We start from the raw sequence: 24,237 nt of genomic DNA, 5'->3' as shown, positions 1-24,237 counted from the left end.
AGCTCCACCCTAGGCCCTGCTGTCACCACAGGGCCCTGGACTCCTGTAACCGATGGTCCCCTCATCCACAAGTCACAGAGGATATCTGGCCTGAAGACAGAAGTCAGGCACGAGGCCTCCCAGGGACGCACATCCTCTGCATATGTAGACCCAAGCGCACACCCCCAGCCTACCACCCCCAGACAGTGCGGGCTCCACACCACTGTTGCCGGAAGGCCGTTGTGAACACTGGAGCCATTGTGACGTCAGGGTGAGGTCAGGGCACCAAGAGAAGGGACAATGCCCGGGACAGAGCTAACCTGTTGGTGTGGACAGGGCTGGCAGTCGGGATCTGAGTGTCTCCTGCTCTGAGCCACAACATGGACGGGAAGCAGTCTGACAGGTCACACAGTCGCAGCTCAACTGATGGGCCCTCATCAGCCATGTCCTACGACCCCAGGTCAGTCCATCCCTGGAGGGCATGGGGGAGCCAGGGGCCACCCAGCCTCCAGGCACCTGGCTTTTTCACTTTCCGGGCAGCAACACCACCCCAAAAGGCGAATTCTGGGTGGGCTGTGCCAGCACAGTGTCTAGGGTTCTCACCTCCAAGAGCAAACCCAGCAGGACCTCAGTGTGATGGGGGAGTGACAGAACTGGACCACAAACTGTACCCTTCTATGGGGAGAAAGGGCAGCAACTGCTCATGAGGACCGGAAATGAAGATAGACCAGGGCCACAGCACAGTTAGCCAGCGATGGACGTCTGGGCAGACACCACAGGCTGCTGCCTGCTTCTGTGTCAGCTTCTTCAGGGCAGAGTGGGAAGAATGCAACAACTCGAGTTCTTACAGGCCTGACTGAGGAGAGGAAATGCTACTGCTCACTCATTCTACACACGCGTGCATGTACACACAAATACACATGTATACCCGCAGTATACACATGCACATGTACACATATGTACGCATACATACATGTATACACAGGTATATACATACGCATGTATATACACATATGCACACAGGTATACACATGTGTGCACACACACGTGCATATGCTCATGTATGTACACCCGGTACATATACACACAGATGAGGCACCCGCAGGGTGGCTTTGCCCGCCGGCCATAGCCTTGGCCTAGCCTTCCAGGCCTGCTATTTGAGTTGACTCCCTCCTCTGCCTCATGGTCTCCCACATCTCGGCCTGGCCAACAATGTCCACATCGCTGCTGTCTGGTCGCTCGCCTCTGTATCCCACCGCATTGCAATGTCGGCCCCATGAGGGCAGGAAGTTGAGAGTCACGGTTGCTGACAAACTTCGGTCTGCTCGCAGAGGTCAACTCTGCCTCAGTGAGGGCTCAGGCCGCTCTGTGCAGTGGCAGAGCAGCAAGGACTGGACACCTCCCCCCAGACTCGTCTCCCTCAGTTTCAGAGCTCATGGTGTGATGGCGTCCGATGAGTCCAGTTCCCGGCTCACGGACACCACCCTCCGGCTGGGTGCTTCCCTGGGGGAAAGAGACAGCCTCCTATGGAGGCACCAACCCTGTGCTTGGGCCCTGTCCTCAGGACCCACCTTAGCCCCAATCATTCAGATAGTCCAACCTTCAAGGATACAAGCTGTAGTAAGGCTTCCTTCAGCCCTGGAGCAGGGGCAGCAGTAAGTTCACAGCAGGGCTACAACTCACCCCACAGCCCGGGCCTCACCTCTGTTCAGTGGCCTGCCCCCTTCTCTGCCTAACCTCCCAATAGTCTCTTCCCCAGCTTGATCTCAGGACCAGGGAGGCAGTATCTCCCAAGAGCATCTGCCGGGTCCGGAGGGGAAGTAGAAGACAGGCCAGCCTGAGGTGTCTGCTTGAGCGCCCCCTGGAAGCGTGCCCCCCCAAAGCTAAGCTTCTGGGCCCTGTGATGGGGATCTCTGTGCAAGGATCCAGAGGGGCTAGGTTGCCTTAGAGATGAGAGGCAGTAGGGTCCTGTCAGTTATGCCGTCTTACAAGCTGAAAAGTGGCGGAAGAAACTGGGGACAGAAGATGTAGAGTGAGGGTCAGGCTGGAGTTTCAGAAAAGTTCGTCAAGATGACAATTAAGGGAGAACTGATGAGCAAAGGGTAAGACTGGGCTGGTTTAACCCACAGAATTGGTTGACCTGAACAAGGAGGAGCTCTTGGCCCCCAGATTGATGGCTGTGTGGAAAGCATGGGACTGACCCAGACCCCCTGAATGTGGGTGTCAGTGCGGAGGCCTAGGCAATCGATGGGGCCTTGGGTAGTATTTACCCCTGGGTACAAATAGACTTTGAGTGCCCATGCCACAATATGGGAGGCTCTCTCAGCCTGGACTCTTGGGGGAGGGCCTAGGCCCTGCCCTGGATGAAATGACAGACTCTGGAGATCCCCCATGGAGGGCCTCACCCTCCCTGAGGATCGGAGTGGAGGTTGGGTGGGGGGTGGGGGGAGACCTGGTGGGGAGGGTAGGGGAGGAGGGGAGGGAGAGGGAGCTGGGATTGACATGTGAATCAAGCTTGTTTCTAACTTAAATTTTAAAAAAAGGATGGCAACTAAGTGAAACTTGGAAAAAGCGAGCACCAGGAGCTAGCTAGCAACCGGCTCAGAGTGCACACCGCTCTTGCAAAGGACCTGAGTCTGGTTCCCAAGCACTCACATAAGGGGACTCACACCTTGTAGCCCCAGCTCCGGGCAATCCGACACCCTCTTCTGGCCTCTGCAGGCAGGAGAGAGGCATGCTTATTAAGTAACTAACTTAGACTTAACAGAATAAAAGCGATGGACCAGGAGAGCAGTGATTTGAGGGGGGGCAGAGATCTCTAGATAGAAGGGAGCAGCCAGTGCAAATGTCCTGAGGTTGCAGCTTGCCTCTCCTAGACCACAAATGAGACAAGACACAGCTGTCTGCAAACATGTCCACACAGCCTGGCAGTGAGTGAGTCCAGCCCCGCTCCACCCTGGAGCCACGGACCAATGTTACTTTTCCCATTTGTCAGAAAAACACATGAATGGTAGCCTTGGGGTCTGGCTTCTCTCACATGTCACACTGTGTTTCTGATGTCTGTGTCGTGATCGATCTGTTGCCCCTGGATTTCTGGGGTGTGCTATGGCTTATTTAGAAAGCACATCTGTAAGCTTTGCATTTTTAGCTGCTGTAAATCAGCACTATAAGCATTTGTGTGGGCATTTGTGTGACTATAACTCACTTGAGTAAGTGCATAGGGTTGCAGGGGGTTGAGTCTCGTGCCCTCTGTGTGTTTAACTTCACCCCACTTTCTTCCTCGAGTGTGGGGGTGTAACCTCCAACACTGCAGAGACTTCCCGCTCCCTCACTTCCCACTTCCACAGGGTTTTCCTGATGTTATTATTTTAGGCATCCACAGTGCTCCCCTGCTGTGGCTTTGGTTTCTTTCTGTCCTTCAAGAAGAACAGTATGGCCCCGTTCATCCGCTGCTCGGCCATCTGTTTCTCTCCACAGGTGGCCATCCCATCCACTCTTTTGCCTGTGTTTTGTTCAGTTTCTGTGTTTGGGTTTGGCTCAGTTTTCTTGGTCTATTTAGGATTCATCCCTCTGTTACCTGTGTGATCTGCAAGGATTCTTCCGGACCTGCCCCTCACCTTTCCTTCTGGACACCCTTCGAAAATTCTGTTTCTATTAAATCAAGTGTGTGTGTGTGTGTGTGTGTGTGTGTGTGTGTGTGTGTGTGTAATGCTTTTGTTGCACACCTGTCAAAAGTCAGTAGCCCTTGCTGGCCATGGTGACACACGCCTCTAACCCCAGCACTCAGGAGGCAGAGGCAGGCAGATCTCTGTGTTTGAGACCCGCGTGGTCTACAGAGTGGGTTCCAGGACAGCCAGGGATATAAATAATAATAATAAATATATATAATAATGTATACAATAATAATAATAAATATTATTTCCCTGATCTGGGTTGCTCAATGGTTGGAGCACTTGTCTAGCAACCATGAGGACTAGAATTTGGATCCCCAGAAACCCATGGATATGCTGGGTAGTCATGGCAGCCTGCCTGTAATTCCAGCCTCAGGAGGCAGAGAGGGAATCACCTGAGAAATCTGATAGCAAAACTGACCATATCAGTGAGCTCTGGGTTTGACTGAGAGAAACTGCCTCAATGAATAGGGTGGAAGAGTAAGCAAGTATGATTCTCAGCATCAACCTCAAGCCACCACACGCATTTCACACAGGTGCAGTCACACACATGCAAAAAATGCATATGCATACACGCATACCACACATGCACACATGTATGTGTGCAGAACTTTTGCTGAATGTCATGTTGTGTTCCATTTATTTATATTTCTTGGTTATATTGGGTTTTTTCTCATTGCTAAGACTATAACCACAGAAGAAGCAACTTAAGGATGTTACGGTTTGTTTTGACTCATGGATGAAGAGGGCACAGTCCCTTGTGGTGGGGACGGCATGCCTGTGAAATCTGCCTTGGCAGTGGCAGCAGGAGCATGAGGCTGCTCACACTTGAGTGGACCAGAATGCGAAGGGCAGACAGGAATCAGGCCAGGCTAGGAAACTGACAGGCTGATTCCCAGTGGTCCACCCACTCCAGCTCCAGCGAAGCCTGGCCTCCTAAAGGTTCCAAACTTCCTGAAACAGCACCACCAGCTACAGGCCAGGGTTCCAAACTCATGAACCTGTGGGGAACATTTTACATTCAAACCATATCACATTCTTCTGCTAATTCCACAATACATGGTTGCTATAGCTTTACATGTATTGAACAGCGATATGAAAGCCAGTGCCCCAATTCTACCATCTCCAAAACTGACTGCCCACATAACTGTTAGAAGCAGCTTTGTGTTAGCTTGAAACAACTATAATCACTTAGGAAGAGAGTCTGAATAGAGGACTTATTAGACCAGGTTGGCCATGTCTTTGTTGAGAAATTATCCTGATTGTTAATGGACCCTGCCCGGTGTGGCAGCATCATCTCCTGGTAAGGGCATCCTGAGTTGTGTAAGAGTGGTAAGATAAGGGCATCCTGAGTGGTAAGGTAAGGGCATCCTGAGTGGTGTAAGAGTGAAGGGAGCTGGCTGACAGGAAGCAAGCAGGCAGCCTGGGTGTGTTCGTTTCTCTCAGATTTCTTGAGCACTGTTAATCTGTGATTGCGTGTCACATTTGTGCTCCAATACCTAATGATACGGTTAGCCCCTCTGTGCCTTCAGTACCTAATGATACGGTTAGCCCCTCTGTGCCTGGCTTCTTTTCTGCTCAATTCCAAGTTACTCATCACTGGTACATAGAAATATGACTGGCTTTTATACACTGATGAAATGTGCAGATTTTCTGAATCTGTTTCTTAGTTCTACCTTCTTTGTAAGTTCTCTGGAACTTTTCTTACATAGACAGGCTTCTACAGACAGGGTTTGTCTCTTCCCTCTACATAGATTTTATTTCTTTCTCTTGATTTTTTGCAGCAATGTTTCATGGAGTGACAAGAGCAGATACCCTTGCCTCCGCCTTAATTGGGAGGGAAACAGTCTGTCTTTCATAGAGCGTGGTATGAGCTGGGGTGGCGTTGTGTTCTCTCTGTCAAGTTGAGGGGTCTCCTCTAATTTCCCTTTCTATTGTGAAGAGTTGTTACATGTTCAAGCATGTCTTCTGAATCTGTTTGTGTGTGTGTGTGTGTGTGTGTGTGTGTGTGTGTGTGTGTGTGTGTGTGATCTTCTTCTTTAGTCTGTTAAGGGAAGCTACGTTGATTTCCTCTCATTCTCAAGAGAAGCCCCACTTGGTTCTCCATATTTTTAAGAAAGCTTGTGTCTGTAGATGAAGTATATGAGCCTATATTTTCCTTTTTTGCAACTTCATTGATGGCCAGGTCTGGTAGCCCAACACCCTTAATCCTAGCTCCAAAAGAGCAGAGGCGGTTGGATTTTGTGAGTTACAGGCCCCAGGGCTACACAGTCAGACTCTGTCAGGAAAAGAGAGGGAGGAAGAGGAGGAGAAGGCTTGAACATCTCACAGAATGAATCGGACTGTTAGTCATCTACAGACATAAGCTTCTATTTTGCAGATGAATGCCATTATTATTTCTCCCCAAAAATCCTGTAAAAAGTCAGGAGCTTTTAGACCTGAAGTGTTCATTTTAGGGAGTTTCAATATAAAGTAATTTTTATCATATATGAACTTTCCTTCTTATTTGCCTCTTGAATGAGTGTTAGCCTTTCGTGACCTTAAGGGATTTACTCAGTCTACTCTGTCACCTTAGCTTAAGTAAAGTTATTCATGGTATTCCCTTACCATCCTGCAGACACCTGTAGGCTTATGCACCACTCTTTCAAATTATTGATTTTTATCTTCTCCGTTTTGCTTTTTCCCCTCCAATAACCCCACAAGGAGTTCATTGATGAATTTGACTTTTCAAAGAAAAAGTATCAGGATTTGTTGGTTTTCTCTCTTGGTTTTGGGGAGGAAGGGCTCTGCTTTTTATTTTGAGGTTTGTTGTTTATTTTTTCATACAGCATATTTTGATCATATTCTTTCCCTACCTTAACTTCTCCCAGATCCTCCACCCCTTGGTTTGCTGTTATTTGTTTTATTTCTTTCTGCTTTACTTTTCATGGTCCATTCTCTCCTTCTCCCATGTGGATCTCAGGGTTAATCTCAGGTCTAATGGAGAATGTCCTCGCTGCTCGGCCATCTCAACGGCCCTCTAGTTCCCACCATTTTCTTTCCTTGGTTTTGATATGTCCTGTTTTAGTTTTACATGTAGATGCTAGTCACTGGAGATTTCTTTATTCTGTGCGCTGAAGCATGCCTGGTGCCCACAGAGTTCAGAAGAGGGTGTCAGGAATCCTTGAAACTAAAGTTATAGACAATAGTGAGTCCCTATGTGAGTCCTGGGAGTCAAACTTGGCTCTTCTGCAAGAATGACAAGTGCTGTCAGCTATCTTTCCAGTTCCTGTTTTATTTATTTTTAGACAGGATCTCTATCATGTAGCCCAGGCTGTCTTGGGAGTGCAGATTACATCTGCGCATTGCTGCTCACAGCGCAACCACAGACTTGAGTCCCGCCATCTCCCTTCCCTTTGACCGTCTCTGATACTGGACTTCAGGGTTTGAATGGCTTGCACCGGGCGTGGCTGTCGGTGTGACGTGGCTTGCACTGTTCTAACAATGACACTGAAGTCTTTAATTACTTTTAATGGGTCCTTTTTACTCTTGGTGGGTTTTTTGTTTGTTTGTTTGTTTTTCTTGTCTTTCTTTTTGGGTGGTGTTTTCTTGATATCAGTTGGTGTATTCTTTTTGTTTCCTTGCTTGAGGTTCATTGAGTGTCCTGGATGTGTGTATCTGTAGTCTTCATCAAGCCCAGAAATTGTTGACATATTGTAAGTTGTCCCACAGCTTCCAATCCATCTTTTCCATTGTTCATCTGTGTTTCATTTTTTTGATCTTTTCAGTTTCCCAGTTTCTCCTTCCAAGGTATCTAGTCTGCTGTTCAAGTCACCCACTTGAGTGTTAATCTGAAACGTGTTTTTCATCCTTTTTTATTTCTTCCCTGCATCTCCTCAGCATCCTTTTGTCTCACTGTATCATGTTGAACACACCTATTCTACTGATTCTGTGATTCCTGCATTGGTATGCATCTGTTTGTAGCCTTGGCTTGCACAGAATTTACCGTGTAGACCACGATAGTCCCAAATTTTCTGAGACTTCCCCCCACCTCAGCCTCCCTAGTGCTGGATGTACCTCATACTTGGCCCTCCATATTGATTCTGGTCTGTTAATTTTCTTCTTTTTGTGTATTGCTTTCTTGCTATGTTACATGCCTGGTAAGTTTTGAGTGACTGCCCAAACACCAGGAACTAGACCTTGCTTGGTATGACGCTGTTCCTACACACATAAATATTCTTCACCTCTGTCTGGAATAGAAAGGTTAAAACAGTTGGTCTCTTTGACAGGGAGAGAAAGAGCATCCTTGTTTGGGTAGATTTTCCCTGTGATCTGTGTGACTTCTTATGACTTCATTGTGGATTTGGGAAAGGAATGCTTCCTAGTACTGCATTAGCCTGTTTCTTTTGCTGCTACCTCCGCGTGCACCAAGTGCAGATGTAGATGTCATTGGAGGGCACTCTATAGACCTTCAGGGTTCCTCCTAGGCCTCCTCCCCTCAAACACTGGCCACTGTGATCCCCCAAAACTATCACCTCCAAGTCAGCAACTCACCAAGCTCACAGGCTTTCCTGGTCCCCACTGGGAACCCTGTAGGTTTCCCATCTCTTGGGGACCGTTATCCTGCACAAATGATGTCTATTGCCTAATGACAATTATATTGTGTGTCTTGTGGCAGTTTCTGATTTGCACAAGGCAGGAAAGAAGTCTGGTCCTGGTTGCTCCATCATGGATGCATAGGTGACAGGAGTCAGACATGCTATAACAAGTGTCACATACAAAACAGTGAATAAATAAACGTTAGAGGCTGCTGCCTGCTAGGATAGCCATGATGGCTTCTTTCTAATACACCTCATGGTCCTCTTAGTTAGTCTGCAGATGGGTTTGTTCTCCTCATTTATGGACCTAAGGAGCATCTTAGAATAGGCCTTCTCCTTGGGACGTGTGCAGAATTGAGAATTACACATGAACAAGCAGACAGGGTCTTGAAGCAGAGAACAGAAGCCAGGATAGAGTCATGGGAGAACCAGATTTGGGCAGCATCCAAAGCAAGAGTACCTTTTCTTCTGGCCCTTTACAGCAACTTCCAGTCTGGGGAACTACTTTTCCTGTATCCTCTGTGCTCCTACCCCTACTGCTCCTGCAGATCAGCCCTCACAGAGATCCCTCAAGGGGTACCTGGGTCGTCAGGACATCCCCTATGCCACTCTGAAAACCCCGGCCCTCCAAGCCCATAAGAGAGGTAGAGCTGAGGTGAGACACTCTGAGCCTTTCTGGACCCGTAGCATGTCTGTCCACCACCCCTGTTGGGCCAGGCTTCTTCTCCAGGCCTTCATGAGACTCTTTTACCTAAGAAACTTTACGAGCCCCCGGGGATACAAGTGTATACAACACCCCCATGGACAGGTACGCACAACAGGCATACAAGTCGAACACTGGCTGAACATACATTGCCATAAAGTAATTTGTCTTAATCTGGCATGTAGGATCTTACCGCTTATCAAGATGAAAGAAAATTAGCTACTAATTAGATGGATGGGCTTGTTTGCCCAACACAATGCAATCCAAAGCTATGCTGATTTGATAGTTACATGGTGCATAATGCTGACAAGGAAATACCCAAAGCCTTGTTTTCCATGACACTGTACAGCGCAGAATGTGTGGGTGATTTGTTCAGAATGTAGGTTATGGTGAAGTCACGCAATGCAGCGCAGGCAAACACTTTCAGAAACACCTCCAACTCATAGCATGCTTGACTTTGAATTTGTTTTTGGTGTAGTATGTTCAGAAATCTTTTACTAATCCGGGTGCTGATGGGCTCACACCTTTAATCCCAGTATCAGGAGGCAGAGGCAAGTGGATCTCTGTGAGGTGGAGGCCAGCCTGGCCTACAGAGTGAGTTCCAGGACAGGTTCCAAAACAATTTAGAGAAACCCTGTCTCAAAAAAACCATAAATAAATAAATATACACAAACAAAATCTTTTACTGTTATCAAGTGTTTTGAGGCTACAGCATGCTGTTATATGACCCCTATGTGGCGTCAGACCCAATTGCAGAAACTTTGGCTTATTCAACAGTGTCCTGGAGTCTCAAGGCTCCCGCCTCCGCTAGGCTCACCAGCCAACTAAACAGAAGGACAGACACATGGAAGGACATTGCAGAGTCTGACCCAGAGCAGACTGAACACACATAAGTGCACGTGATGCTTACACACAGAACTTGCTCCTTTTCAGAATCTTCTCCCACGTTTCTGCTTCTGCGAAGGAGTCATTGTGCACCAAGGCACCTCAGGACTCTGCCTCCTGGGACAAACAGTCCCATCCTGCCACCATTGTGCTGTGCGGGTCCAAAAGCAGCCAGACTACCCTGGTGCCCAAGGAACGCCAGATGTTTATGGAGGAGGCCTACAATTCAGGTGAGGAGGGCCTGGAATACAGCCTGACAAGAGGTCCCATCAAGACCCACCCCCAGAACTGGGCGTTGGTGGCGCACACCTTTAATCCCAGTACTCGGGAGGCAGAGGCAGGCGGATCTCTGTGATTTCGAGGCCAGCCTGGTCTACTGAGCGAGTTCCAGGACAGCCTCCAAAACAATACAGAGAAACCCTGTCTCAAAAAACCAAAAAAAAAAAAAAAGACCCACCCCCAGAAGCAGTTCTCAAGGTGAGGACTAGGAGGAGGCCCTCTCCAGGACTCTGTGTAGCGCAAAGGCTGTGGATAGCTGTCTGTGAGACCCCTGGCTTGTTCCTGCCTTCTGGAGCACCAACAAAATAAATTAAAAATGTCCCCTCCTCCTCTTAAACACACTTCCTCTCTAACCACACCATTTTACACCTCGGAACTTCAATGTAGACCTGGACGCCTCTTTCTGGAATTCTTTCCTCTTCCCTCTAATGCCAAGGAGTGTCAGATGACTGGATAAACAGTGGGGAAATCAAAGAATTGATACATGTAAGAATAAAGAAATGATTTTTGAGTGAATGTATGGCTGTGTGTGGATATATTGTTAAACTGTTCAAAATAGGTATGAATAGATAGTAGTTAGCCAGGTGGATGAATGGACTGACTTGTGGGTGGATTTGTGAGGGCGCCAGGGAATGGGTGCTTAAACAAATGTGAAATAGACAGACAGGTAAATGCAGAGCTAGGTCACTTGGTATACAGAAATAGGGATGAATGGGTGGATATGTGGGTCAATGGATGGGTGAATGAATAAGAGGGAAATATGAATGAGAGAATAAGAGTATGCCGATGAGCACACATTTCTGCTCTGTCCTATCTTAAACCCAGGACGGACCGAGCAGAAAGTGAGACTATCAGACTGCTTCCCGATACATCCAGCTCTTGCTTTCACTAAATGCTTGTCCCTCCTTACCCACCCAACCCTCTGACCCAACATTGCATCCCCAAGGCCCACCATCCTCACACTCCTCTTGTCAACTTCAGCCATCTGCTTCAAGATGCTCCGGGACGTAGGCACCTCAGACCCTCTCCAGCTCAAGCACATCACCAAGAAGATGAAGAAGATGGCTCAGAAGTCCCCCAACCTGGTGATGGAAACCATCCATGACTACTTCAAAGACAATCCAGAGGTGATACTGCTTGGGCCCCTGCAGCAGGGATGGGAGCATAGGGGAGGGTTTGATTCTAAGTGGGGCTTAAACTCTGAATCCTACATAGGGCAGTTGCACCATTGGGGTAAAATCTCAATCTCTTTGCATGCCAATAGGCTAAGGAGGGAGGAAGGAAAGTGTACTCACGTGGTCCCACCATGCCCATAGCTCTTTGAGGTGGAGGTTATAACTATCAAAGATGAGAAGCTATGCTTAGGGAAGAGGGGGTTTACCTAAGGTCACAGAACCAGTAAATGGTAGAAACTGATGAGTGACTACATGAGGAGGGGGTAGCGGAGAAATGGCTGGATGATGGATTGGTGGGCAGATGGATATAGTGATTGATGGAGGGGTCACTGGATATAGGGAAGGAAGGAGGGATGTGTGGGTGACGAGAACGTGGGGATGGATGCATTCATTTGCTAATGCTTGGATGCATTAATGCGTAGATAAGAGAAAACCTGTCTGAGTGCTGAGAGAGAGACGACCTCCCTTTGGAGGTGGAGTTTTTAAATCCCACAGCTGTTCACTGAGAACAGAGACAAGCTTGTCTTCCTCTCGGGTCTGTAGGTCAAGCTCAAGGTCAGCACAAGGCGGGTGTACACCCTGAGAATTGCCAAATGAATGTGCCCGCTTGTGCCCCTCCCTCCAGCCTCCTTGCATACCCCTGCGGTGTTCTCCTTGGCATCCCCTGTGCTGTCAGAACCATGGTCTGACATAACCTCTGTCCTCCAGATCTCCAGCCGGCACAGATTCCGACTCTTCCAGGTCCTGCAGGCCGTCCTCAGAGTCCCTGATGTCTTGCAGGAGAAATGGCAGAAAGACTTCATGCGGCTGTCCCTGGAGCACATGACCAAGTCCACGGTAAGCCTCCCTCCGCTGGCACATAGACTAGTTCCCCAGGGGCTCAACGCATGTGGGTGCACACGGTTTCTGAGCTTTCCTGGGTGATTTCTGTATGTTTGTACCCTTGAAATAACTTCTTGGTGCAGGTCCACTAGGGCCCCGGGGCTCATATGCAGGAACCAACCATCTGGTTGCAGCCCCATCTCTCTCTCAGAATGTCTCCTCCTCACCATCCCTCCCTGATGCCCATACACTGTTGCCAGTCTCACCCACTCCTCGGGCCCTAACTCAATTTCAACTCCCTCCTCCTGCGTTCCTGCTTGATGGACACACGCAACCTTGGGACTCAGCCATCCCAGCCCACCAAACTAGGTGTGAACCAGAGATCTCAATGGCCCTCCTCCACCAGCCTGTAGGCCATAATGGACAGGTCGTTTCTCCAGATCTCCCGGCTTTAGGAACCCTTGTGTTGAACTACTCTACATGCATGGTACAAATGGTGTTCAGGGAACAGTTACTGTATACCACAGCCCAAGCTCTAGCCTAACCCAGGTTTATTGCCCTGTCTGTATTACACTGTGGAGCTCAGAAGGATAATATCAAAACCATGGCCCAGCACAACACCATACAGGGCTGTGGAAACCATCCCCACACAAGGGCAGGGAACCGACAGAGGGAGGTTCTGACTGAGAGACTCTGGGTGTGGTAAGTAACCAGATGGAGACAGTCCCCAGGCCACTGATGAGAAGCAGGTTGGCCAAGGCCCATGGTTGCAGAATTATAATCCAAGTGCAATACAACGCTCACACACCCATCAGGATAGGGGTGTTTTGCACAGCCCTGTGCTCAGCCAGCTTACCAGGTGGTTATTATTACAGGAATAGGGGCATCTGCCCTACCAAGAGGTTCTTATGCCCCAATTTTACAGAAAGATGGATAGGAGTGCTCACAGAGATAGGGGACTTGCTAGCCGGGGGGGGGGTAGAGAGCAGACGTGATGAGCTGCCTGGTTCCCACAGAAGTCAGAACAGCCTCAATGTGCAGAGGAAAATGGGAAGCAAAGGCTGTGTCTGCCTCGCTCTCTTTTTTCAATGATTTTTAATTATTTCATCATTGGGAAGTATGTCGGACTCACAGCAAAGCCAAGATGGGCAATGCCTGTCATACCAGCATGTAAGAGGCTGAGGCAAGGGGATCACCATGAATTTGAGGCCAACCTGGACCACGCAGTGTGTTCCAGGCCAGCCTGAGCTGTGGAGCAAGGGCCTTGTCTCAAGAAATTGAAAGAAAAGAAACAAGCAGACAAAAAGACCACACACATGCAGCTACAAGCCTATTGCAGTAGGGCTCCTTGGGCGGGGGCCATGGCTACAAGTCAGCTTGAGGTATGGTCTCGCTTCCATCTCCCCAGAGTGGACATGGTTCCTCCCGAGGCTTTCTGACACAAGGCTGGGGTTTGGCAAGCTGTGTGTGGGCGTGGTGAGGAGGGCAAGGCCACTCCACATTCTCTGCCTCTGAGCATGCCCAGAGGTGCCCCCATGGCTGCACTTCAGGCTTGTTCGGGACTTGTCATGGGCTTGCATTGTCAAAGCCCAGGCTGGTGTCCTGGGGTCACCCTGGCTCTCCATGTCCCTGGCCCTTCCTCGTTAGTGCCTGTTCCCTTCAGCCCACGCCTCCTTCTTCCCCATCTGCTCTTAAGTTAGGCTCACACACAGCCTGGCAGCTTCTTCACCAAGAGCGTTTGTAAGGTACAAATTTGAGTTCTCTGTTTCTAAGAGTCTCTCCATTCTTTTGCGCCATGGACTGCCCCCATCCCATCTTTGTGCCCTCAGTGAGGTTGTTAAAATCCAGGGCCGTATGAACCCAGGTCCTTCATATATGTGTACTGCTTTTCCTCCTTTCCAAGGCGAGCGTGGCTTTGCCTTGCATGCTCCAGACCTCCACATAGTACATTGAGTCTAATCATAGCCACACCTCCTAATGCTGCCATTCCCTGTGGTCCTTTGGGGGTCATTTCTATTCAAGCCACCGCATCATGTGTCCTCAATCTGTCACCAGAATTCTTTGATTCTAGAAAACTGCTCAGCATCCTGCACTGATGATGCCATCCCTCTGCTCTGTGTCAATGCTGAGACAGAACTCCCTCTCCATGGTTCTCACCTCTCTTCTCTGCTCCTCTCCTCTCCTATTCCAACTTTCTGCACTTGGAGTTCACAACATTTCACCTTTCACCAAGTATTGTGGCATTCATCTAGAACTTTTGGGAGAAAAACCATCGTATTTTTATTAGTATATACATCAGTATATTCATTGTACAAAACAATAGGTTCTGCTATGACACATGGAAACACATGTATTTTGCATTTTTCTTTTATTCATTCTTGATATTCTTTCCTGCCCAACTCCCACTAATCATCTTTCTCTCCTCAAGTAGTCTCCTGCCCATTTTCATGTGTTTTTTCCAATCTAGATTCCACATATAAGATGGAACAGGCGATATTCATCTTTCTCTGTCTAGCTTATTTTATTTGATCTCCTGTTCCATTCCTTTTCCTGAAAAAAATGGAAATTTTTATCTTTTGTATGTCTGAATAAAGCTCCATTGTCTGTTTATGCCACATTTTCTTCATCTGTTCATCTTCTGGTGGAGAACAGCGCTAAGTCCATATGTTGGCTATTGCACACGGTGCCAGGTAAGCATGGGTGTGCACGTGTCTCTGTGGTGTGTGTAAAGATGTGGTATATCTAACTTTCAGTTCTTTGGGGAATCGTCTTACGGATTTCCACAGGTGCTGCACGAGCACAGCTTTACATTATCACCAACACTGCATAAGCCCCACCCCCCACTGCCATCCGCACCAGGACTTGTTTTATTGATGATACCTTGTACTGGTTAGATTTTATTGTCAACTTGACATAAGCTAGAATCGGCTGGAAAGGGGGCCTGCGAGCGTGTTTACGGGACCTTGACTTGATTGTTACTTGATGTAGAAGGACACAGTCCGCTGTGGGCAGTACCATCCCTAGGCAGAAGACAGCTGAGCAGAGGCCAGTGTTCCTCCACGGTTTCTGCTTCAGTTCCTGCCCTGACTCCCCTCAGTAATGTATTGTGGCCTAGGAGTACAAGCCAAGTAAACCCTTTCCTACTCTAAATTGATTTCAGCCAGTGATTGCTTCACCACAGCAGCAAGAAGACCAAACTAGAACACAGCCATTCTTCAGGGATGATAGGGAAAGCATCTCAGTGTCGTTCTGACTTGAATTTCCCAGACAGCTGAAAATGCTGAGCATTTTTTCACATTCTTATCGACCATTTGTGCTACTGCTTTTGAAAACTGCCTGTTCAATTCATTATTGGATGATTTGTCTTTTGGTGTTTAATTTTCTTAGCTCCTTAAATGCTCTCAATATTAATCCCCTGTAGATGAATAGCTACCAATGATTTTCCCCATCCTGTGGGCTGACTTTTCACCCTGGTAATTGTTTCTTTTGCTGTGCCAAAGCTTTTTAATTTCATGCAATCCCATTTGTCAATTTTTGCATTTGTTTCCTGAGCTATTAGAGTCCTTTTCAGAAAGTCCTTGCCTCTGCTGTGTGGACAAGGATTCCTGGAAAGAAACTGTGTCTGTGAAGGTTGATACACTAACTAAAACTGTAGCCATGAGGAGAGAATGGAATGTTACAGACCCAAAACCTAATTACAGTTTATCTTGGGCTATCTTCAGCCTACTCAATAGCCATTCCTTGAGCTATGTCAGAACAAATACTTCATCACTAATAGACCTAATATCCTAACAGATTAAAAAAAACTTCCACTATATATTAACTTACCAAAACCAATCAAAGGGATACATGTTATCAGATGCATCTAAGACCTAAAGCAGAGCTCTGTCTTGCTTTAGCCCACCTATCCGCTGCACCCACAAACCTATTTGGAAAATACCTTGACTATAACTTTCCTTTATTCTGTCACTATAAAAAGTTCATTAAGATGCTACCTCATTTGGACATGGGATTTGGAGTAACCTAACTCAAGATTCCAGAGCCATGATCACTCATAGAATAAACTATCTCTTGCCCCTTTGAGATTACATCTGTTTTTGTGTCAATACCTGTATCGAAGTGTTTCTTCTATTCTTTTTTCTTCTAGAAGTTTCAAATTTTCAGGTCTTTGATCCATCATGAATTGATTTTCATACAGGGTGAGATATGGTGTTCTAGTTTTAGATTTCCAAGATAACTTGTTTTTCCCAACATCATTTGTAGAAAGACATCACTTCTCTGATATATATTTTTGCCATATTTGTTGTAAACCAAAAGGCTATAGGTAGCTATGTGGGTTTATTTCGGGAGACTCTACTCCATCGGTTTGTTTGGTTTTGTGTGAGTAACATTCTAGTATTGTTACCGAGACCTTGTAGTATAATTTGAGATTAGGATGATATGGCGGCATTGTTGTCACTGCTTAGGGTTGCTTTGGTATTCAGCGTCTTTTGGGACTCCATATAAATTTAAGGATGTTTTCTCTTCCTGTAGAGCATCATTACTTTTGATAGGGATTGCACTGAATCTGTAGACCACTTTTAGTAATATAACCATTTTCATAGCAGTAATCCCGCCAGTCCATTAAGAGTGGAAGGCCGGCCGGGCAGTGGTGGCCCACGCCTTTAATCCCAGCACTCAGGAGGCAGACACAGGCGGATCTCTGTTCGAGGCCGGGCTGGACCGATAGCCTCCAAAACAATACAGAGAAACCCTGTCTCGATAAAAAAAAAAAAAAAAAAGAGTGGAAGGCCTGCCTTCTAGTGCCTTCTTTAAATTCTTAGGCACTGTTTCTTTAAATTCTTAGGCACTGTTTCAAAATTTCCATGATACAAGTCTTTCAAGTCCTTTGTTGGTTTTATGCTTGTTTTGAGGCTATTGTAAGATTTGTTTCCTTCTTAGCATGTGCATTATCAATAGAAGGGCATTATTGATCGATAGAAAACTGCTGACTTTGTGTGTTGACTTTGTATGTGTCCTACTATTTTGTCAAGGGTCTGTTGGACTTGAGAGTTTTCTAGTGGAGTCCTTAAGGTTTTTAGCATAGAATCATGTCATCTGCAAATAGGATGGAGATAATTTGAGTTCTTAATTTCCTCTCTGTGTCACGTCTGTTTCTTTATCTTATCTTTGTACACTAGCAAGTCATTCAAGCTCTGTATTGGATACAAGTGTAAAGAGTAGGCATGTTTATCTTGTTCCTGATTTTAATGGGAATGCTCTCAGCTGTCTTCATTTATTGGATGTTAGTTCTAGGCTTTGCATGCATGGCCTGTGTCATGTTGAGGTGTGCCCCTTTCAGTCCCGCCTTCTTCAGAGCTTTCATTATGGAGGGATGTGAACATTATCAATTGCCTTTTCTGCATCTATTCATATGATCATGTAATTTCCACCCCTGACTCTGTTTATAGCCTATAGACATTTTATTAATTTCTATATATTAAACTATCCTTCCATCCCTGAAGTGAAACTTCATTATGAAACTTGATTATGATGTATGCTTGTCTTAGTTACTGTTCTGTTGCTGGGAAGAGACACCATGACCAGGAAACTCTTATTGTTGGAAAAGCATTTAATTAGGGGCTTGCTTACAGTGTCCCAGGGTTAGTCTGTTACCATCATGACAAGGAAACATGGTGGCAAGAAGGCAGCCATGGTGCTGGAGAAGGAGCTGAGCACTTTGCATCCTGATCCACAGGCAGCAGGCAGACTGGCCCTGGAACGACTTTTGAAACCTCAAAACCCACCCCCAGCAGCACGCCTCGGCCAACAAGGCCACACATCCTCCAACAAGGCCATGCCTCCTAATCCTTCCCGATAGTCTACCAACTGAAAACCAAGCCGGCAAACATATGAGCATATGAGCATATGGGGGTCAATCCTGTTCAAACCACCACATTCCACCCCCTGGCCCCCCATAGGCTTATAGCCATGCCATATTGCAAAATTCATTCAGTCCGACTTCAAAAGTTCCCAGTCTTTCACTGTCCCAAGACTGCTTATAAGTCCGAAGTCTCTTCTGAGACTTAAGGCAACTTCTCATCCGTAATCCCCATTTTGAAAATAAACAGGAGGTCGCATACTCCCAACATGCAATGGTCCAGAATGTGCACCACCATCCCAAAATGAGAGAAAGGAAGCACAGTGAGGAAAACTGGACCATGGCAAGACCAAACCAGTGTCCAGGACCCCTGCTCCTCCCAGCTGGTTGACAGGCTTCTCCCGCTCCTGGGCTGGGGCCCTCCCTGGCAGGTGCACCACAGCTCAGGCAGCTCCAAGTCTCCAGTATAATCCAGGCTTCCCCTTCATGGGGTCACACAACGGCCTCTCCAGGTGTCCGAGGGGCCTTCCCTGACACACACCTGGCTTCAGTGGCTTCCTTAACTAGAGAGGCGAATTCCACAACCCTTTTCCTGTATCCTCTACTCTAGAGCCAGAATCACGTGGCCAAAGTTGCCAAGTTCTTCCTAGTGCTGGGGCCCGACTGGACCCCCTCCTTGAGTTACACTTACATCATCTTTCCTCCATTGCTGTTTTCCTTTGCTGTGTGAGCATTCCTTTCATTCCTCCTCACAAACTGGAAGCTAACCCAGGTGGGATCTAGCCCTGAGGTCACCACACTTTTATTTCATTTAGCCTCAGGCTTTTCTTTAAATTTTTATCTCCTTGAGCGTAGGACGTCACTCCAATATTACATTTCATTGTGCATTTTCTGTTTTTTCCGCTGTTTGCTATTTCTCATTATAGATCTGCATAAGAGTGATCACTGATAACCACGTGACACCGCCTATACTAGCGTCTTGAAGTCTCCTCTGCCAATGACATTAACCCAAAACTCTCCAATTTAGCCTCTGGCAAAATTTTAGGACAAGGGCAAAAAGCAGCCACATTCTTTGCCAAAATATCACCAGAATGGCCTCTAATATTATCCTCTGAAGCATCCTGAGCTGGGCTCCAATTCTCTACATCACCCTCAGCACCACTGCCTTCCATGCTCATGGTAAGACGGCCCACTACGTCCACTTAACACGCTCAGCCACTTTCCAGTCCCAAACCCCAGCGGCTTCCACATCCCTGCGAGTAACAACATGATCAGGCCTATCACAGCAACACACCACTCTCTGCTACCAACCTCCGTCTAACGCACTGCTCTGTTGCTGTGAAGAGACACCATGACCAAGGCCACCCTTATAAAAGGAAGCGTTTAATTGGAACCCTGCTTACAGCTTCAGAGGATTAGTCCATTGTCGTCATCATCATGATGTGGGGAAACTATGGCAGGAAGGCAGGCATGGTGCTGAAGAAGCAGCTGCGAGTTACACATTCCAAACCACAGGTAGCAGACAGAGAGATATACTGGACCTGGTGTGGGCTTTTGAAACATCAAAGACCATCCCCAATGGCAAACTTCCTCCAGCAAGGGCCCACCTACTCCACACAAGGCCACATCTCCTATTCCTTCCCAACAGTCTACCATCCAGGAACAGGGCATTCAAGTATGTAAACCTATGGGGGCCAATCACACTCAAGCCACACAATGATTTTAATGTGTTCTTGAATTTGGTCTGATAGTGTTTTATTGAGAGTTGTTCTATATTCATTTGGGAAATCAGTCTGTATCTCCCTCTCTCCCCCCTCACCCTCCCCCCTCTGTATGCCTGTATCTGATTTAAGTATTGTTACAGTTTGAGTGTGAAATGTTCCTCACAGGCTCATGTGCTGAACACTTAGTCCCTAGATGGCTGTGTGACCTTTATAAGGTGGGGCCACATTATAGAAAAGGGGCCATTGGAGATAATGGAACTGTCCTACACAAGCTCAAGTTCTCTCCATTTCTAATCCACCCAAGATAAGAGAAATCCCACCCACATGTTCTGCCATGCTTTCCCCACCACAAGGTACTATATATACCCTCTCAAACTGAACCAAAGTCAATCCATCTTCCCTTGGGTTGGGTATTTTCATCAGATATTGTGTCATGGAAATGTGAAAAGCAACTAATTCAGACACCAGGATAATATTGGTTTCATAGAATGAGGTTGGAGTATTCTCTCTCTTTTTATGGAATGGCATAATTTGAGGAGCCCCGATGTTTATTCTTTAAAGGTCCGTTCAGCTCCGAGAGACCCTTGTTACAAGACTCCTCAATACTGACCCACCCTCGCTGCTCAGTCTGCTTAGATTCTTTCTGGCCACTTGGTTTAATTTTATCAGGTCGTGTGTTTCGGGGAATTCATCCACATCTTCTCAAGTATTCTGTAATGACCCTCTGGATTTTGTTGATGTCTGTTATAATGTCTGTGCCCATCTCCCCGCCCTCCACCCCTGCTTTTCGTCTCTAATTTTTTAGTTGTGTCTTCTTTTCTTCTTTGGTTAGTTTTGCTAAGAGTCACAAGGGTCTCTGTAACCTTCATGGCAGCAGAGTAAGGAGCCATGGGAGGCGAGAAAGCAGTTCACAGCTCGGAACGACTCAGTGTCCAGTGTTGTTTCAAACTTCAGGAGTCTGACCCCCAAGTGGTTTATTTCAGGCTTATTTAAGAACAGCACAATCTGTTAAAACTATTTTTGTGATGATTAAATAAATCCCAAGTGAACAGCAAAGCGTACGCAAATTTCTCTGAGAAACAAAGGAAGCTAAATACATATCTGATGTGACTGCATCAAAACTCTCCATAAGGTACATGTGATAGCCCCTGTAAAGATGGGTCCTATAGATTGACTGAGAAAAACAAGTTCATGAGAGGGGTCTGAAGGAGGGTCTGGTGCCAAGACAGCACCTGCCACACAGGTTTCTCAAAGGTCACCAGGCTAGAAAGCTCATCTGCTCCAGACTTCTGGGAAGAAAACAAGTTTCTAATTCTTTCCCTTGAAGGAACAACACTGTGTGCTTAGCGCTCCGGGCTTCCCTAGTGCGCATCCGCGGGCGCCAAGACCTCTGTGACCCTTACGCGGAGTTTATAATACTGTCTATCTTTTCAAAGAACCAACTCATCAACACACTAATTGTTTTTGGTGGTTGTTTTTAAACATCCCATTACATTTATTCCATCTCGTTGCTGAGTGGCTATTCCTCTTCCTGCATATTGTTTTAATGTCAGTACTCACCCAGGGGCTTCCCTTATAGAACCGCTTTTGCTGACTTCTGGGAAGACATGTTTTCATTTTTATTCTGCTTTTAGGAATCTTTAAATTTCCTCCACAGTTTCTTCAGCCACTCCTTTAGGAGCGTGCTACTTAACCACCGTATGTTTGTGTAGTTTCTGTAGTCTTTTTTTAAATATTTACTTCTAGTTTTATTCTATTATGGTCGGACAAGATAAAATACGTTTATTCCGGACCTGTCTGTGTGTCCTGACTTGCTTTATGAACTAAAGGTGGAATCTGTTTTGGAGAAAGCTCCGTGGCTGCTGAGTATACGCAGTTATGGCTGCTCCTGCGTGCCTTGGGTCTCTGCTGCCTGGAACATGACCCTCTGCCCTCTCACTGCTAGCCTGTGTGTGTCTTGGCCAGTGAGCATGCTTCTTTTTCTTTCTCTTTTTCCCAACAGGACTACGTTCTTTATTAGATTGCTTGCTTAGGCTTCCTGTATATCAGACTTGCATTTTAAATTTTTTTTTATTTTAAATAGCTTGTTTTACATGTCAATCCCAGTTCCCTCTCCCTTCCATACTCCCTCACCCCCCACCATCACCCCCATCCTCCCACCCTATTGCCAATTCCTTCCGCATAGGGGATATCTAGAGTCTATCATTTCATTCAGTGCAGGGTCCAGGCACTCCCCTAAGAGTCCAGGCTGAGAGAACATCCCTCTTTGTGCTATGGACACACGATGTCTGTTTGTATTCCAGGGATAAACACTGATCCACTGCTCAGGGCCCCATAGGTTGACCTGGCCTCCTCACTGACTCTCACATTCAGGGGGTCTGGATCGGTCCCATGCTGGCCTCCCAGCTGTCGGTCTGGAGTCCAAGAGCTCTCCCCTGTTTGGATCAGCTGTCTCTGCTGTTTTTGCCAGCCCATTCTTTGCCAATTTGCTCATCGCTCCTCTCTCTCTGTCGCTGGGTTCCTTGGGTTCAGTTCAGTGTTTAACTGTGGGTATTTGCCTCTGCTTCCATCAGTCACTGGATGAAGGCTCCAGGATTGTTATAGACATCAAGTTCATTATCAGGAATGGGCATTCAGGGTGGTCTCTACCCTATTGCTTAGCTTGACAATTTAGATCACTAGAGGTCACAATGGTGCCTGATCTGTCTTCTAGCCTATGATTCCCTCTTCCCCCTATCCTACCCCCCCAGTCAACCTTCCTGTTCCCCCATGACCTACTCTCTTCCTCTTCTCCCCCTCTCTATTTCCCAGGTCCCCCTTCCCCCCACCCCTCGCCGTGTTCCCCATCTGTTCAGAGGATCTTGCCTCATTTCTCTTCTCTTGGGTACCATGCATATCTTTTATGTTCTTTCCTGTTTCCAAGACTCTGTCATTGGAAGTGCAGACTGGCACTCTCCTGATCCATGTCTAAAATCCATATATGAGTGAGTACATACCATGTTTGTCTTTTTTGTGACTGGGTTACCTCACTCAGGATGGTTTCTTCCAGTGCTATCCATTTACCTGCGAATTTCAAGATTCCATTGTTTTCTTCTGCTGAGTAATACTCCATTGTGTAAATGTACCACATTTTCTCTATCCACTGTTCAGTTGAGGGGCATCTAGGTTCTGGCTATTACAAATAATGCTGCTATGAACATAGTGGAGCAGATGCCCTTGTTGTATGAATTTGCCTCTTTTGGATATATGCCTAAGAGTGGAATTGCTGGGTCTTGTGGTAGATTGGTTCCCATATTCCTGAGGAGTCTCCATATTACTTTCCAAAGTGGCTGTACGAGTTGGCACTCCCACCAGCAGTGGAGGAGTGTTCCCCTCTCTCCACATCCTCTCCAGCATAAATTGTCTTTGGTGTTTTTGATTTTAGCCATTCTGACAGGAGTAAGATGGTATTTCAAAGTTGTTTTGATTTGCATTTCCCTGATGGCTAAGGATGTTGAGCACTTTCTTAAGTGTCTCTTGGCCATTTTAGTCACCTCTATTGAGAATTCTCTGTTTAGTTCTGTACCCCACCTTTTAATTGGATCCCTTGGTGTTTTGGAGACTTGCTTCTTGAGTTCTTTGTATATTTTGGAGATTAGCCCTCTGTCAGATGTGGGGTTAGTGAGTATCTTTTCCCATTCTGTGGACTGCCTTTTTGTCTTGTTGACTGTGTCCTTTGCTTTACAGAAGCTTTTTAGTCTCATGAGGTCCCATTTGTTAATTGTCGATCTCAGTGTCTGTGCCACTGGTGTTATATTCAGGAAGTGGTCTCCTGTACCAACTCGTTGAAGAGTATCTCCCACTTTCTCTTCTAAAAGTTTCAGTGTGGCTGGATTTATGTTGAGATCTTTGATCCATTTGGACTTAAGTTTTGTACAAGGCAATAAACATGGATCTATCTGCAGTCTTCTGCATGCCAGTACCCAGTTATGCCAGCACCATTTGTTGAAGATGTTTTCTTTTCTTTTTTAGCTTCTTTGTCAAAAATCAAGTGTTCATAGGTGTGTGGGTTAAAATCAGGGTTTTCAATTCGGTTCCAATGGTCAACCTGCCTATTTTTGTGCCAATACCAAGCTGTTTTCAGGATTATAGCTCTATAATAGAGCTTGAAGTCAGGTATGGTGATGCCTCCTGAAGTTCCTTTATTGTATAGGGTTGTTTTGGCTATCCTGGGCCTTTTGTTTTTCCATATAAAGTTGATTAATGTTCTTTCCAGGTCTGTGAAGAATTGTGCCGGGATTTTGATAGGGATTGCATTGAATCTGTAGACTGCTTTTGGCAAGATTGCCATTTTTACTATGTTGATCCTACCAATCCAAGAGCATGGGAGATCTTTCCATTTTCTGGTATCCTCTTTGATTTCTTTCTTTAAAGACTCAAAGTTCTTGATATACAGGTCTTTCACTTCCTTGGTTAACATTATCCCCAGATATTTGATGCTGTTTATGGCTATTGTAAAGGGTGAGGTTTCTCTGATTTCTTTCTCAGTCACTTCATCGTCTGTATATAATAGGGCCACTGAT

At 46.6% G+C, this 24,237-nt stretch overlaps 1 protein-coding gene across 6 annotated transcripts in view; it reads left to right on the top strand.

The window, feature by feature from the left end:
- The first annotated feature begins 298 nt into the window (after positions 1-298).
- Positions 299-24,237, top strand: part of LOC101844510 (maestro heat-like repeat family member 5) — a 76,980-nt gene continuing 53,041 nt past the window's right edge. For all 6 annotated transcript variants that reach the window (XM_040736302.1, XM_040736298.1, XM_040736299.1 and 3 more), the window contains exons 1-4: positions 299-439; positions 9,864-10,045; positions 11,076-11,221; positions 11,978-12,106. In XM_040736302.1, the coding sequence (XP_040592236.1) occupies positions 360-439; positions 9,864-10,045; positions 11,076-11,221; positions 11,978-12,106 (537 nt within the window). In that variant the 5' untranslated portion in view covers positions 299-359. The remainder of the gene's footprint in view (positions 440-9,863; positions 10,046-11,075; positions 11,222-11,977; positions 12,107-24,237) is intronic.

This window comes from Mesocricetus auratus, unplaced genomic scaffold (assembly GCF_017639785.1).
Source record: "Mesocricetus auratus isolate SY011 unplaced genomic scaffold, BCM_Maur_2.0 Super-Scaffold_100055, whole genome shotgun sequence".
NCBI lineage: Eukaryota > Metazoa > Chordata > Mammalia > Rodentia > Cricetidae > Mesocricetus > Mesocricetus auratus.
The sequence above is the reverse complement of the archived record's forward strand: the minus strand, read 5'-3'. Positions and strand labels throughout refer to the sequence as shown.